This window comes from Dendrobium catenatum, unplaced genomic scaffold, assembly GCF_001605985.2.
Source record: "Dendrobium catenatum unplaced genomic scaffold, ASM160598v2 fragScaff_scaffold_743, whole genome shotgun sequence".
NCBI classification, from domain to species: domain Eukaryota; kingdom Viridiplantae; phylum Streptophyta; class Magnoliopsida; order Asparagales; family Orchidaceae; genus Dendrobium; species Dendrobium catenatum.
In genome coordinates this window covers 3,792,244-3,807,351 of record NW_021319205.1, presented here as the reverse complement: position 1 = coordinate 3,807,351, position 15,108 = coordinate 3,792,244, and the positions used below count along the sequence as shown (strand labels likewise).

The following is a 15,108-nucleotide window of genomic DNA, read 5'->3' as shown; positions in this document are numbered from 1 at the left end:
TTCTGTGCGGACCTCGGACGCATCCGGAGACCAATCAGAGCGTGTTATGTCACTTTTTGTTTGGTACTGCTGTGTACCGGGCGACATAACGCGTTCTGGTTGATCTCCGGACCGTCTGATGTCCGCACAGAATAATTTCTCATGAACAAGCCATGAAAGATGATTCGAGATTTTATCGTTATGTAGAGAGGATAATGGGGGATATACTTATCAACATTTGGGGAATTTTGATTTGTAGGTTTTGAAATGAGTAGAAGCATCCAATGGAAGGAAATGCTTCAATCATCTATGAAGTATGTAAATGTGAAAAAAAAAATATAGGCCAATAAAGATAGAGAAATCATCCCAATAGAATCATTAGAAATCTATACGATATTGTATATAACCCTAATCTGTAATTGCGAATCACTAACATGAACGTGGACTTCAGCATGATAGATGTTTGGTGAAATTAGAAATCTTAAAAGAGTGAGAAATCATTTATATCTCTCAAATATAACATCTAGAAGAGATGTTTATTGAAGAATAAGATAAATAGAAGACTTGTTCCTGTTGCAGATATTTTTTTACTCAAATCAGTTTTTTTGAAATGAGCATATACGTGTGAAAAGGTCGGAGTAGCTCAAGTGGAAAATGAAATTAGAGAGAGTTGCCTTAGATGGTTTGGTCACATAAAACGGCGGCCTTCCGATGACCCGGTTAGGAAAATAGATGTACTAGATTTGACTTATGTTAAGAACGGTAAGTTCAGCACAATTTTGTGATTTAGGAAAAATACAAGCTCTTCGTGTTCTAACTTGGGATGTTTTTCATTGATTCTCATATATTTATTAGAGAAGAGAAATGTTTGTTGAATAATTTGCCATCATTGTTGGGAGAAAATTTGAGTCATGATGAATTTTGAAATCGTGAAATTTATTTTTATTTTGAGTGAGTATAGTATATGATTAATTAATTATTTTTTATATTATAATTACTTTAAAATAAAGTTAATAATTTTAAAATATCATAAGTAATTTTTTATTATTTTAATAAGGATATTATGTTCCAAAAGTTTTATTTCTTTTCCTTTGGTATTGCATTGTTTATTAGCATTGTTCTAAGGATATTATATATATATATATATTTTAAATGATTTAGATTCAATTGTGTTCATATTATTTAGAGCATATTAGATTTTTTTTCTTATTGTAGATTTTTTTCATAATTATATGTTGTGGAATCATTCAAATATATTTTTATAATTATAATTTGTTCGATGATTAAATATTATGAAGATTGAGACATGAGAGCAATTTTCATATAGTAGATTTCAATAACATATTTCAAGACAAGTTCATTATTTTTAGCTGCGTACAAATCATTTGACTCAAATTTGATAACTTTAATTATTTTGAAAGGAATATAATATATTATTAATCAATTAATTTATATGTTATCTCATTTAAAAATAAATTTAATAATTAAAAAAAATCTATCCTTTAAAGATACTCTAACCTCAAAAATAACTATGAAATAAAACACATCACATTCCCTGAATTTGTTCAAAACCAAATAGAGCCTAAACAACGGAACAGAAGCTGTCAAGCGTTTGAATTCCATCAAACATTAAAGGGGAAAAACAAAAGGAGAAATTGGAACTTTCATATAAAGCATGGAAGCCTCAATGATATAAGAAAGAGAATCGAAGATTGGATTTAGGGTAGAGAAGAGGCAGTAGAAAGAAGTAAAGAACAATGAAGAAACAGTGAGAGTATTTAAAGAATTAGTGAAGGCTATGTTATCATTTCATAGAAGGATAAACCATTTAAAGCGCAACGAGAATCGTCCGGATTTGCTGTCATTTTACTGTGCTTTTAAAAATACTCAACAAAATGACATTAAATATGCATTCATAATTGCACTATTACTGTCATTTTACTGAGAATTTACAAAAGCACAATAAAATGTCAGCAAATATTCAATTAGTAGGAAATTTGTTGCGCTTTAGCTGACATTTTACTGCGTTTTTGCAAATACCCAGCAAAAGAGCATAGCAAAAGGACAGCTAAAACACAACAAATCTGAACGGTTCTTTCTGTCCGATCTCCACACATAATAATTTCTCCAAATGTGGCCACCATAAAATTACTCTTAACTCTAACTGTCTTCAGGAACAAGTAAGGAAGTATAAATACATTCAATACAGCTATAGATGCATTGGAGAAGCTAAACTACTACGAAGTTATAGTTAGCCTAAGAAAGCTTAACGAATGGATTCAGAGCCAAGCCTACATTCTGAAATCAATAACGCAAACTGTGCTGTTAGAGAAACAAGCAGCTATTTTGTTACCTTCTTTGTTCCAGCAGACTTCAAAAATACCACCACCACCACTATATGTCTTGATTAGCTTCCCTTCCTTCACAGACCATAAGTGAAGGCATTGATCAAGCGAACCGCTAGCCAGGAACTGACCGTTTGGACTAAAGGCAACAGAGTATACAGGTTGCCTGCTTATGCATTTTGTGAAAGTTGGAATCAAGTCTCAGGCTTCGGCTTCATTTGTGACGGCTTTCTTTCTGCTTCTTAAAGTAACTTTTTATTGCTTTAAGAAGCAGCAAGAAAGCCGTCCCAAATGAAACCTTAATCAAAGTATAATAAAGTATGAGAAAATTATTCAAGAATACGGGCCATAAAGTAAATAGTAAATACCTATGACCATTCAGGCTGTACAAGAGACTACCATGCTCCACCTCCCATAGCTTAATAGTCGAATCGAAGGAAGCACTACATGAGCATAAAATGACAACTCAATGAGGAACATAGGAAGCCCATGGAAAAGTTTTACCAGATGGAAGATAAAGGCCAAGTTAACATTGGAAATAAGAAAGGAATTAGAACTAGTGCTGAGTAATGCTGTAATCCATAGACAATAATTCAAAACAAGACCTGAGTAAAATTTTGCTTGCCAAAACAAGACGCCAACAGGGGCGGATTCAGCTTCTTTTTTCAGGATGGGTAAAAGACGCTTAGGATTGATAAAATTAGGATAAAAAAAATTTTTGATGAGGGAGAAATACCTAAAATACCCAAAATATTTCAAAATATTCCCTTTAAATATTTATGCCCACCCTGAGTACATGGGGGATCCGCCCATGCCAACACTCGCTAGATCTTTTGGAATTCATAAAAATAAATAGCAAATAGATTACGATTCCATGCATTATTCACTACGCTGTGTATACTTGCCTTGCCAATATTAGCTGCTGATTAGGGTTATTTGTGCCCGAGCTTGTGGGGCTCCATCTAATTGTATATATTTCCTGATGGAAACAATTCAGTACTTGTTATAGAAATCAACTTCGTAAACAGGAGAAAGTAGAGCTTGAAAAGGAGAACTAAAACCTTAAGGTGATCCCTGAAGTCATGCAGACATTTATCATGCTTCAGGCTCCATATCTGAAAAAAATTTATGTGTCATTGTTCAAGAAAAAAAAAATTATCACAGAATTATTACAAGAACGATTTGACAGTCTGCAACAGAAAATTTTTCAACAGAATAGTTGGAGCAGCAGTGTAGCCATTACATATTGAAAGGAAAAAGAAGTGAAATTCTGGCATAAATTATATCAGCACAGTAATTAGGTGAATGAAACACAATAATTAAAATAAAGAAAATCTAAGAGATGAAGGAACAAAATAATAATAATAATTATTATTATTACAATTATCTGATAAACTAAGTTCAGCATCAAATGTCTAAGAAAATATAGATCAAGGAGAGGCACTTTTCAAAAGGCATAACAGTGGCATGAACATTTACAGTCTCATATACAACAGATTAAAGGAGGAATATATTAAAGTAAACAGATTAGATTTTAATTGGCCCCCACCATGAAGTTCTACAGTAAACTTCAGTGAAGAAGAAAGCAATTACAAAATAAGCATCAGCCAGATTCAACTATTTCAAATCGTTTTTATAAACCCTCATTCTCTATTCATTCTTGTTGAGTGTTTTGCTTTAAATGAGAAAAGGCTCGTTATTTACAAACAACTCATGTTACATTAGCTCATTGAACATATATTTTGACCTTATTTTGTTAATGAGCCAAACAGACAAAACCTTATTCGATCATGTTTTGCTCCTTAATTGCTTGAACAAAAATAATATGAATAAAAAAAATATAAAATTTTGTATTTATTATATTTCGATCATAGCTACTGGATAAAAATGCAATCCTGATATTTAATTCTAGGCCTTTATCCCCGATATAAAAGGTGTTGAAGAACCAAACAAGATCTTAACCCTATCATTCATTGAAACTTAGAAATATTTTCTTTCGCTCTGCCTCTCTCACAACTCTCGCCTCTGTGGTTTTGCGCTGCTGGGCTGCTGCTCAAGATTTTCTTAAGGTTTGCATATTTTTTCAAGCAATAGTTCTAAGTTTTCTGGCTAACTAGCTCACCTCTAAAAGAAAACCTAATTTTGAAGTTTTCTTGAGATTGTGGGTAATTCCTTGTGGTGCAGAATGTTGGTCATTAAAAGAAAGCATAAAATTAGGTTATGTTGTAGAGAAGAGAATGTTTAGGTGAATGAGTGACTTTACACTTAAAGACAGAATGCGAGACAAAATGCGAAACGAGTATTTATGTGAAAAGGTTGGAGTATCTCAAGCAGCAGATAAGATTAGAGAGTCAATAAAGATGGTTTAGTCATATAAAACGCCTGTCTTACGATGACCTTCTTAGAAGAATAGATGTATTAGATCTAACCTATATTAAAAAAGGTAGAGGTAGACCTAAAAAAACTTGGTTATAAAGTATCAAAGTATTAAAAACGATTTTTTTATTAGATTTAAATGAGAATTTGACTCTTAATAAGACAAAATGTAGAAAAATAATTCATGTAACTGACCAAGGCTTGTTGTTGTCGTCGTCTTCTTGACACAGTTATGATAAGATCTATGAAAGTTTATTTGTGATGTTTAGATGCTTGTCTCAAAATATAATTTTTACATACACATGTTATTTGGTTATAGTCATGCATATCTATTACGATATGTAAATGTAGAAAAGCTAAGCATAAGAATATAATCATCGAGATGATTTGTTATAAACTGTACAAGTAATCTTCTAATATGTTCTTAAAAAGGTCAATTGCTTGGTTACACAAGTTTGTAAAAGTTTCAAAACACTTGGGAGTTCCTAGATCAAAAGGTTTGTTTATTGACGTTTCGACAAGCTGTAACTCAATTTCCTTTATGCTTGAGCCCTTTTTATATATTGTAATTTTTATAGTTATTAGGAAACTATAGAATAACTATAGTCAGTTTTCAGTGGAATATAATTTGAGACAGCATGAAAAAATAGAAAATCCCCTGAAGTGTTCAATTCTTTCATATATATGAATATGCCAAATTTATGCATTTCAATTCTTTTATGGTTGACATGGCAATCCGCATAACTAGTGCAGTTCTATACAAGAGTAAGAACATTAAATTTTAATCATAGCCTCTAATTCCCTAATTAGATATATGCCCAAGTAGTTCTGAAAACAAAGAGATTGTAATGGAGTCATTAGTCAATCAAAAAAATTAAGAGGATGTGAAGAAGTTGCGAACTTGTAATTTAATCAAATGAATAAAATAATTTAGACCACTTCTTTGTAATTGCGAACTTGTAATTTCATCTTCAACCAGATCGTGAACCAATTGGGAGTGAAATTGGTAGATACATGATATTATGGGGTGATGATGGGTATAAGGAAGTTGGAGATATGTCAGGGGATCTGTAGAGGAATAGTTTTGACCATACAAGGGGTTCAGATGAGGGAAGATTTTCTTTCATTGGAGTTAGGGAGCACTGATGTCATCCTGGGGATGAAGTGGTTGCAAACCTTGGAGACACCAAGGTCAACTGGGGGGCATTGATGATGAAGCTGGTTGTGAAAGGGAGAAGAGTAGTGACAAGGGGAGATGCAGGGCTATCGAAATCAATGGTATCGCTTAAAACCATGATGAGGAGCATACAGGAGGTGGGGGAAGGTTGTCTTGTGGAACTACACAGGTTTGAGGGGATCAGATTGGAGGAGGGAGGGGACGTTCCTCTTTCAGTGCAACCCTTGATTCAACAATTCAGTCAGATTTTTCAGCCACCTCAAGGATTGTCACCTCCGTTGTTTCCTAATTTAAGAGGATATATTTAGGGGCTGATTTAGGGGCTGATTAATTAGGAAATGTTTCCTAATTGAAGAGGATAGTTTTAGGGGATGATTTGAGGGCTAATTTGGGAGGAAAATAATTAAGGAAATAGGAGGGAATTAGGGGAGGGATGTTTGGGTATTTGTTGTTTAATTGTTTACTTTAAATAGGAAGAGAGGATTAGGGTTAGGGGCATGCATGATTATTGTGGCTGATTTGATGTCTTTGGTTCTTGGCGTCTTGGGCCCTAGCTTCGTCTAGCGGTTGGGAGAGATTGATCCACCTCTCGAATTGAGGATCTATTGTATATTGTTTTTCTTCTTCTGATAGTTTGATTGTCATAATAAAACTACCGTTTTTCTCTGGTTTTTTATCAAATTTGTGGAGTTTCCTCATTGTTTCATCAATATTGTTAGGGTTTACTTGAGATCTTCAAATATTTTCTAACATAAACATGACGTTTTGCCCATGTTTTATAGAACCCTAGCCATACTACTAAAGTTTTTAAAAACATTGGTACTGATTACTATAGATTGAATATGAAATCATGAAACATCGTTATAAGAGATTTGTACTCTTGCTAAACTCTACGAGATGTAAGAATCCTGATGTCCCCAATTAAATATTCTAATAGAAATCAACCCAATCTATGACTCAAGATATAACCAAGAAAGTTGCTAACCCCCTCTATCCTTCACATACACGAGCCACATGCACGAAAGAAGACTTCTACCATCTCACTCCGGCTTGGTTTAATCTTAAGAGAGCATAAACCTCCTAAGCATATCAAAAAATATTTAGATCCCCTCACTTTAGTTGCAAAATATCATCCTTTTGCTTAAGGCTTAACCTTTTAAAAGAGGCTTAACCAACTTATCTTATTTAACTCAATTAATGGTCGTTAGTCGCTCAACTACTTTATGTTGAGTGTCGATTGTCACTTCCTATCTAATATTGATTGCTACCCTTTGTTGATCCTTGCTAGCCGCCAAGCACCAATCATCAATCAAATAATCACTGATAAGAATGTTATTGATCACCAATGTACAAGTATCGTCAAACATCGAACACAGGCAAGCTCAAGATTGGTTGAGAGTCAAAAGTGGCACAACCTAGTTCATCCAATTTCATAGTGAGATTCATGCAATTTAGCTACAAGAATCCAACCAAGTTTTAAACTTCAAAGTATTCCGAAATAACTTAACTAATTAAAGTAAAGTTTATCTTTTAATCAATCAAGCTGCTTAACTTTGTTGATCTCAGTTAGATTCCTCACTTAACAAGCTTTAGCCAATGAAAAGCCCTAGCCTGGTAAGTGCTGGGGCAATCCAACATCTTTGGTCTACTCCTTTCCTTCCTAATTCTTTCATATTAATTTCATTTGTCGGTCTTATTTAAGGATATTAAAAAAAAAAAAACTTGTGATTCATGAAAAACTTGTGTTCAGTGTGCTAAGAAGCTCGTGTGTGATTTTCTTGCTAAGTATGCAAGCTGAGGTTGAACAGTTATTTTAATCTTGCTTTCTTAACAAGCCAAACACAAATAGAATATTGTTCAATCATGTTCAACTCGTTATTAACTCAATATATATTATTAATTTATATTTTTCTAAATGTATTAATTAGTTGGAAAATAAGTAGAGAATGATTCGATCATATTCGACTCCAATTCGAACAAGCCAAATACGAAAATGATGTTCAAGTATAATTTGAACACGAGTCAAGTTTGAACAAATGAAAATTCAAACAAGCCGGATGAAAACACACAAGTTTAGCTCATTTGCACCCCAAATTTATTGATACATTTACTAAGATCTATTATGCACACCCAAATCATATAAAGTCTAATCTCCAAAACCATATTTTTAGTAGGTGCTCCGCCCAACAATCTCTCATAAGCATGTTGGAAGAAGAAAAGCTTTATGTCAAATAATTTTTTGTTGAAGGCATGGTCAAATCTTCTAACAAGATAATGTCACTTATATATTAAAAAAGTATATCACAAGGTATAAATTAAAAATTAGTGGAAGGGACAACGTTAACAAGTTCAAATATTATAAGCAAAAATTGTGTAAATCATAGAGGAAAAAAACCTGCATGAAGCACACGACAGTAAACTGAGTCCAATTCTTAGTGACAATGTGTGCTAAAGAGCTACACTTTACAGTTTGAAATAATACCTTTGCCGTTCCATCATCAGAGCAAGAAGCTAACAAAGAGCCACTTGGATCCCATTTGATAGCATTGACTTCACCCTGAAATGACAAGTAAAATTCAACGGCTATCACAATGTTAGATGAGATGAATGTTGGACTGCTTGACGCTAACGGTTATCACATTATTTTTTTTATTTCAAGGTGATTGACCGACCCTCTTATTGCTGCCTTTATTGCATTTTTGTTGAGAATGAACAGACTGATGGTGAGAAAGGGACTGATAGGCTCTCTCTCTCTCTCTCTCACACACACACACACACAAAATCCCTCCCTCCCTCAGACTCCCTCTTTCATCCTCTCTCTCTTCCCACCCCAAGGCATCTATAGGTGTGTGAGTTACTAAACCACATCAAAGTTTTAAACTACATTCAGCTAAGCCCTTAATTTTAGAAAAGCTTGAAAAAAATTTCAAAAGAAAAAAAAAATAAGACTGATATTTTAATATAATTCATGCATAAATCAAATAAATAGATCGTGTAGACAAATTTGAAGATTATATTTGAATATATAGAGTTGATGTAAACATTCAAAAAAAATTTATGATTTAATTTAAATATGCAATTACGTCTCATCACCTGTAGGTCTAAGGTAGAAACTCCAAGCCATTATTCCTCTTGGTGATGGGTTTGTGGATAAAAAGTCGACGACAAGGAGACATCATAAACCCAGATGAGATATGACCGTATTGATGATTGGAGGTAGGCATGATTTACCAACAAAAGTCGTAATAAATTCCTTTGCAATCATACTCATTAAGGGCTTGTTTGGCTGAGCTTACGCTTTTTTGTTTTTTTTCAAACAGAGCTTTAATAAATCTATTTTATAGCCAGAGGTTTTATACTGCAGTTGAAAAAACTCATTTTATAAAGAAAATGTTCGAAAAACATCCTACTTTTTTCATCCAAAAAATATGTTACCACAAAAGCAGGCCAAAGAACTAAAACAACGGAGGCCTATTATCAAGGGTGAAGATTAAACAAATTTTCACATAAGACGCTATTGGAAACAATAGTTTTAAGAAGATACAAAATAATAACCATAGAAAGGAACAAGGCCCCAAATCTACGCATCCATATGCTTACATCCAACATTCCAACCCACAATGAGAGAGAAACTTTTATCCAAAACTATTAAACAAAAAGAGAGCTTTGGTTTGAAATTTTAGTTCTCTTATTTTTTCTTTCATTTTTTCTGCTATATGGTAAGAAAAACAACATTTTCTATAAAGAAAAGTTATAAATCTAGATTGCAATCAATATATTAAGCTACTTTTACAACAACTAGCATTAACACAATTTCTTAAGGGATTCATGTCATTATTGTTCGACAAGTTTTACGCTGGCTGTCGACTACCTAACGCAACCCTCCACTTTTCTCATCCAGGACTTGGGACCTGGCAACGGCAGTGTTGTTAAGCTACTTTTAAAACAAGAAAAAAAAAAAGACAAGTTAAATGTTTCTAATATATACTCTAATCATATCTACCTATTATTTACTATTATAATGGCTAAATTCTCTCCTTAATTAATAAAAAAATGAAGCTTAAAAATATATATTTTTTGTTTTATTAAGAGTTCTATTACAAAAGAACATATTAATACATGAACTCGCTTAATATTTTTAACCTTTTTAATTCTATGTTAAAAAAATAACATTTCCAATCTAGAAAAATATATAAATCACATATATAAAATCTAAATCTATATCTATAAATAAATATTTTAAGCTATTTCCAAAAGTTTAAACATTAAAATGGCGAATTAAATGTATCAAATATATACTCTAATAATATCTAAATATTAAGTATTATTTTACTGATTAAACTCTCTCCTTAATTGATAAAAATTTTCAATTTACAAGAAATTTATTTTTTATATTTTATATAATTATTCATATTAAAAAATAAATTTTTGCATACATTATATTATTTTATATCTGTTGTATATTTCATCAAGTTGACTCAAGCTAATTAAATCAAATCGGGCCAAATTTCAAATAAGAAATGATTTTGATTTTTTTTTAATCTTCAGTAGCCCTTCATATGACTTTTTTCACAACTTTTACCTTAAAATAGAATATAAATGGAGCTTTCTCAAAATTGATTAAAGTGCATGAAACTTTCAGAAAGATGGCCTCATTTTTTTAAAAACCTTTTAAAATTTTTTAAAGAATTTCCTATTTTTAAATTGTATTTTGTTATGCCGGTCCAGCCTGGACCGGCTCATCCTGGACCGGCCCAGCCGGTCCGGGCTTATGCCCGACGGAAGAAGGCGGAAGGGAGAGGGGGAACCGGGGTGGGGTCCAATTGATTTCAATTTGAAATTAATTGTTTTTGGAGGGAGAATGAAGGGTAGAGAAGTCCTTTTGCTTTTAATTTGAATTAGAGTGTATTAAATAGGGAGTTATGAGGAGAGGGGTTTTTCATCTTGCATTTTGAAATTACTTTGGGTTCTAGGTTTTCTTGCTTGGGCTCTCGGCGTTGCCGGAGATTGTAGGAGAGTTGTTCTTCCTCTCGAATTGAAGAACATTGTATCGGGCTTTGGTTTTGATTGCTTACTAGTGGAATACAATCGTCGCTAGTGTTTTCCTACAAGTTCTTCCCTATTTCCGCTGTTTTTGCGCTATTTGTGTGCCGATTTGGGTTAGGTTTGCTTGCGAACTCAAGTATTACCTTAGGGTTACTTGCGAACTCAAGTATTTCCTATCATATTTCTTAAATAATAAACTTGCATCTACGATCATTAAAAAAAATAAAGCTCATAATTACTCGAAACTTACTCCAAAATAATTAAGTTTTAGTTATTTTGTTGTTATATTAGTATTTTAAATTGTTAAGATTAATTAACTTTGTTGAGGCTATAAACAAAAGTTGAAGAATTCTTTTTTGAAAGATACAAATCAGACAAAAGTTAAACCATACGTGCAAATTGGAGAAGAAATGAACCAAAATAAAACAAAAAAATTGGCTTGATTCTAATTTAGTTTGGAATCCAATAAATGGTGCCATGAAGCAACAATTCTAACTTGAACTAATCGAACCCAAATTAAGTTTTGCCCTCAAAACTTCCGATGGGTTTAGCTAATCCACGTCAATGTAACCGGTTTTTATTTTTTAACCAGGCTTGATGGGAATTTTCATTTAGAAGGTTCAACCAAATGAACATTGAGTTATAATTTATGGACCAAAAAGTCAAAAACTAGCAGGTCAGCTCTGATTTTGTCATTATCCCACACAAACCAAGATTCTTCCTACTGCCATAGCTATCCCCACCCTATCCATTTTCATATTATACATTCAAATCCTCTCACCTTGTCACTCTCTTGTTGGCAAAATTTTTCCATCATTTACCACCTATGTATAACAATCTCTCCCTCTCTCCTCTTCAGTCTTTCTTAGCATTCCTATCAAAGCCCTGCTATCACACATGACCAAGGGCGGAACCAGCCCTAATTTTGAGAGGGGGGGGGGGGCAAATTCAATATATAAATAATTAAATATTAAAAATTTATATGTATAATTAAGAAAATTTTTGTTTTCATCTTTCAAAAAGTACTTCTGAACTAAAGTTGTGCATAGAAAATGAGTCTTCATTACTACCCATTTTCAATTCAAAAACAGAGAATACATACATTGGGAGAAGATAAATCAGAAAATACAATAGATTGCAGAGATGCAATGTTTAAAATTGCGTATTCGGGTATTGAGGCGGTTTTTCATTCGTGAGGCGAGGCGTAAGCCTCAAGGCATTTTGAGGCGTAAGCCTCAAAATCAAAAGATTGTGTAACATAAAATGATAAATTTGTTATATACTAATGAGTGAATAATATAAAACATAAGATATGAAGTGAAATAAAAATATCTCAATAATAAGACAACATGAAATATAGTTCAACTCAAAATTCTATCTTTCCGAAATACCAATATTCTTTTCATTAACATATAATTCCGATTTCCAAAAATAAATAGCAATGACATATCACATAAGAACTCATAAGTCATCAGCACTGTCACCACTAAGGGTTCTTCATTTGAATCATTATTATGGTGAACTGCTGTCTCCCCTTCCTCCTCTCCTATAGAGTCCAATGTCGGGCATTTACTTCAAGATTTATGTAAGTTTTAATATATATAGCGTGAGGCGTAAGCCTCATGCTAGTGAGGCAAGGCAGGCCTCAACCAAGTTGAGGCACAAGCCTCATAAAAAAACCTCGAGGCGTAAGAATTGAGGCGTTTTTTACTGGAATTGCGCAAAGGCGGGCCTCAAGGCGAGCCTCATATTGCGCAATTTTAAACCATGCAGAGATGAATCAAGCTGTTAACATCCGATGGCTCAAATGTAAAGAGGGATGCAACAACGGAAAGTAGGGACAAAAAGGCTTTTTAGGGGGGGCAAAATTGATTGAGGGGCAAAAAGAATTTTTTACTCTCCTATAAGTTTTTTTTTTTTTTTTTGAGGGGGGGCAAGGGTTACATGGGGTTCCGCCCCTACACACGACCCTCTTTTTGCATTTATGATCTAGTCGATGATCTCATCACTGTAGTTATTCAAATGAAGAGAGAAGGATGAGAATTGGAGTGGTAAAAGAGTGCGAAAAGAAAGGAAGAATCAAACCTAACAAGCTTAAAGAAGGTGGCAATTTCTTTCCTCAGAAAAAAAAAAAACTGTTTCATGTCTGCAATGTCGGGCATAGGAGACATGTTGCAAAGCTCAAAAAGATAGTGGCATCAATGAAAACTGATATTTTCAGTTTCCATCAAAGCAGCTACAATAGAGGGAAGACAGTGGAATGCCGTTGGCGGTGATGTGGCTTTCCCTATGCATCAAGGGTAAGAAAAGAAAATATGACAAAAATCAAAACAGATATATCAATCAGCATATGCTGCCCACGGTTGAAAGGCAGCAATGAACTAAGAGAATGGTGCATTTAGTTACCACAAGGCAAGATAGGAAAAACAACCAAGAAAGTGCTCTAAAATCCAGATGAACGGAAGAATACCAACTTCATTTACCTTACAAGTCCAATAAATGCCCAAAGTAAACCACAAGAATCCCACTATAAAAATGTAAATATTATCTTAAGTTGTCCCACATATCTAAAAATTGTTACCCACAATAAATATGAAAAGTTATCTGATAGGAAGTGCTTGTATTCACAAGCAACCTATCCAAAATCTGCGAACCAACAGCAGCCAAATGGCTGTCCACAGCAGGAAAACAGCAGATTTCTGCTGTTTACAGCAGAAAAACAGCACTTGTTCGGGAAAATACGAGAGAAAACTCAAGAAAAGACTTGTATTCCACTTAGACGATGAATAAAAGAGCAAGATACAATTGATCCTCAATTCGAGAGGAGGATCGATCTCTCCCAAATCTCTAGACGCCGCTAGAGCCCAAAGAAACCTAAATCTAAGAGATCTCAAATTTCAGCCAAATTCAAGATGCTCAAATCCTAGGAAAATCTACTATTTAATGCATACAAATCAAAAGGAAATCCCTAAACAGTCCCTACATTCAAATTCCCCTCTTAATTTCCCCAAAAAAGCTTCCTATTCGGCTCCCGCAAGGCGTGCGGTGTGCGCGGCCTCCGCCCAGGCGAACAAATCGCCTGTTTCGCGATATTCGGGCGTGAACCGGTCCCGCCTGGACCGGCTGGACCGGTCCAGTGGACCGGTCTAACATTATCATATTCTAAAACAAGCATGCCCACGTGGAAAGTCTTCCCAATTTAAGTCTATGCCAGAAGAGAGAGAGGTGTATCTTTGACAAGTAAAACCACAAAACTATATCAAAGCAGCTTTCTAAGGAAATAAGGTCCTTTAGGAAGCTAATAAGGTGAACCATAATATCTTAAATTACCCCTGGTACAGGCGTACAGCACAAATGAAAAATGCAGACTAAGAAGTATAGAAATCAATATATGAAAAAGCTTTTTCTCATAAAAATGCCTTGAAAATCATAAACCGCCATTCTAAAAAAATACACCCTGTTAAAAAAAACTGGAACTAATAAATGTTATGGTATATTTGTTGTTCGTTATTTGAATCATGATATAACATTTTTTTTCTGATTGGAGGGTGAAAGGGGAAAGATGTAATAAGAACAATGCACATGCATCAACTAACCTGGTGCCCTGCAAATGCTTTTACTGGGCGTCCCTCCCCAATCTTGCAGACATAAATCATGTTATCGGTGGAACATGTTGCAAAAGAAACATTATTTCTCCAATCAACATCAAGAGCAGGAGCTGGAAAGAAATATGAATTTGGAAACGATAAGCACAACGCTTTTTATTTTCTGAAAAATAAACTTCATAAACATTTTCAACTGTAGTAATATTTAGGCACCTGAATGAAATTCAAACTGTTGCCTGCACTCCCATGTCCTTGTATCCCACACAATAGCTGTTTTATCAACACTTCCGCTGAGAAGAAAATCACCTTTCTTATTCCATTTCAACGAAAATATTGGACCTTTATGCTTTGCTAAAGTATTCTTTAGCTCCCCTATGATCAAGTTATTCACAAAAGATATTTTAATAAAAAGATAATCAAATGTTAAAACAAAACCACGTATAAAGACTAAAACAAAACCACGTAACATAATAAAACTAAGAAAACAACATTTGTGCCACCATTACATTTCAAATGAAAAGAAAATGGTAACAAGCATCATCATGCACTGAAAGCACAAGGATATCTGAAAAAAAGGTTT

At 33.7% G+C, this 15,108-nt stretch overlaps 1 protein-coding gene across 1 annotated transcript in view; it reads right to left on the bottom strand.

Annotated features, from left to right (window-relative positions):
* Positions 1-2,101: 2,101 nt before the first annotated feature.
* Positions 2,102-15,108, bottom strand: part of LOC110110867 (WD40 repeat-containing protein HOS15) — a 39,214-nt gene continuing 26,207 nt past the window's right edge. The window contains exons 8-14 of the mRNA XM_020842510.2: positions 14,742-14,900; positions 14,520-14,641; positions 8,360-8,434; positions 3,386-3,439; positions 3,230-3,303; positions 2,693-2,767; positions 2,102-2,490 (exon numbers count right to left, since the gene is read on the bottom strand). Coding sequence (XP_020698169.1) covers positions 2,271-2,490; positions 2,693-2,767; positions 3,230-3,303; positions 3,386-3,439; positions 8,360-8,434; positions 14,520-14,641; positions 14,742-14,900 — 779 coding nt within the window. The 3' untranslated portion in view covers positions 2,102-2,270. The remainder of the gene's footprint in view (positions 2,491-2,692; positions 2,768-3,229; positions 3,304-3,385; positions 3,440-8,359; positions 8,435-14,519; positions 14,642-14,741; positions 14,901-15,108) is intronic.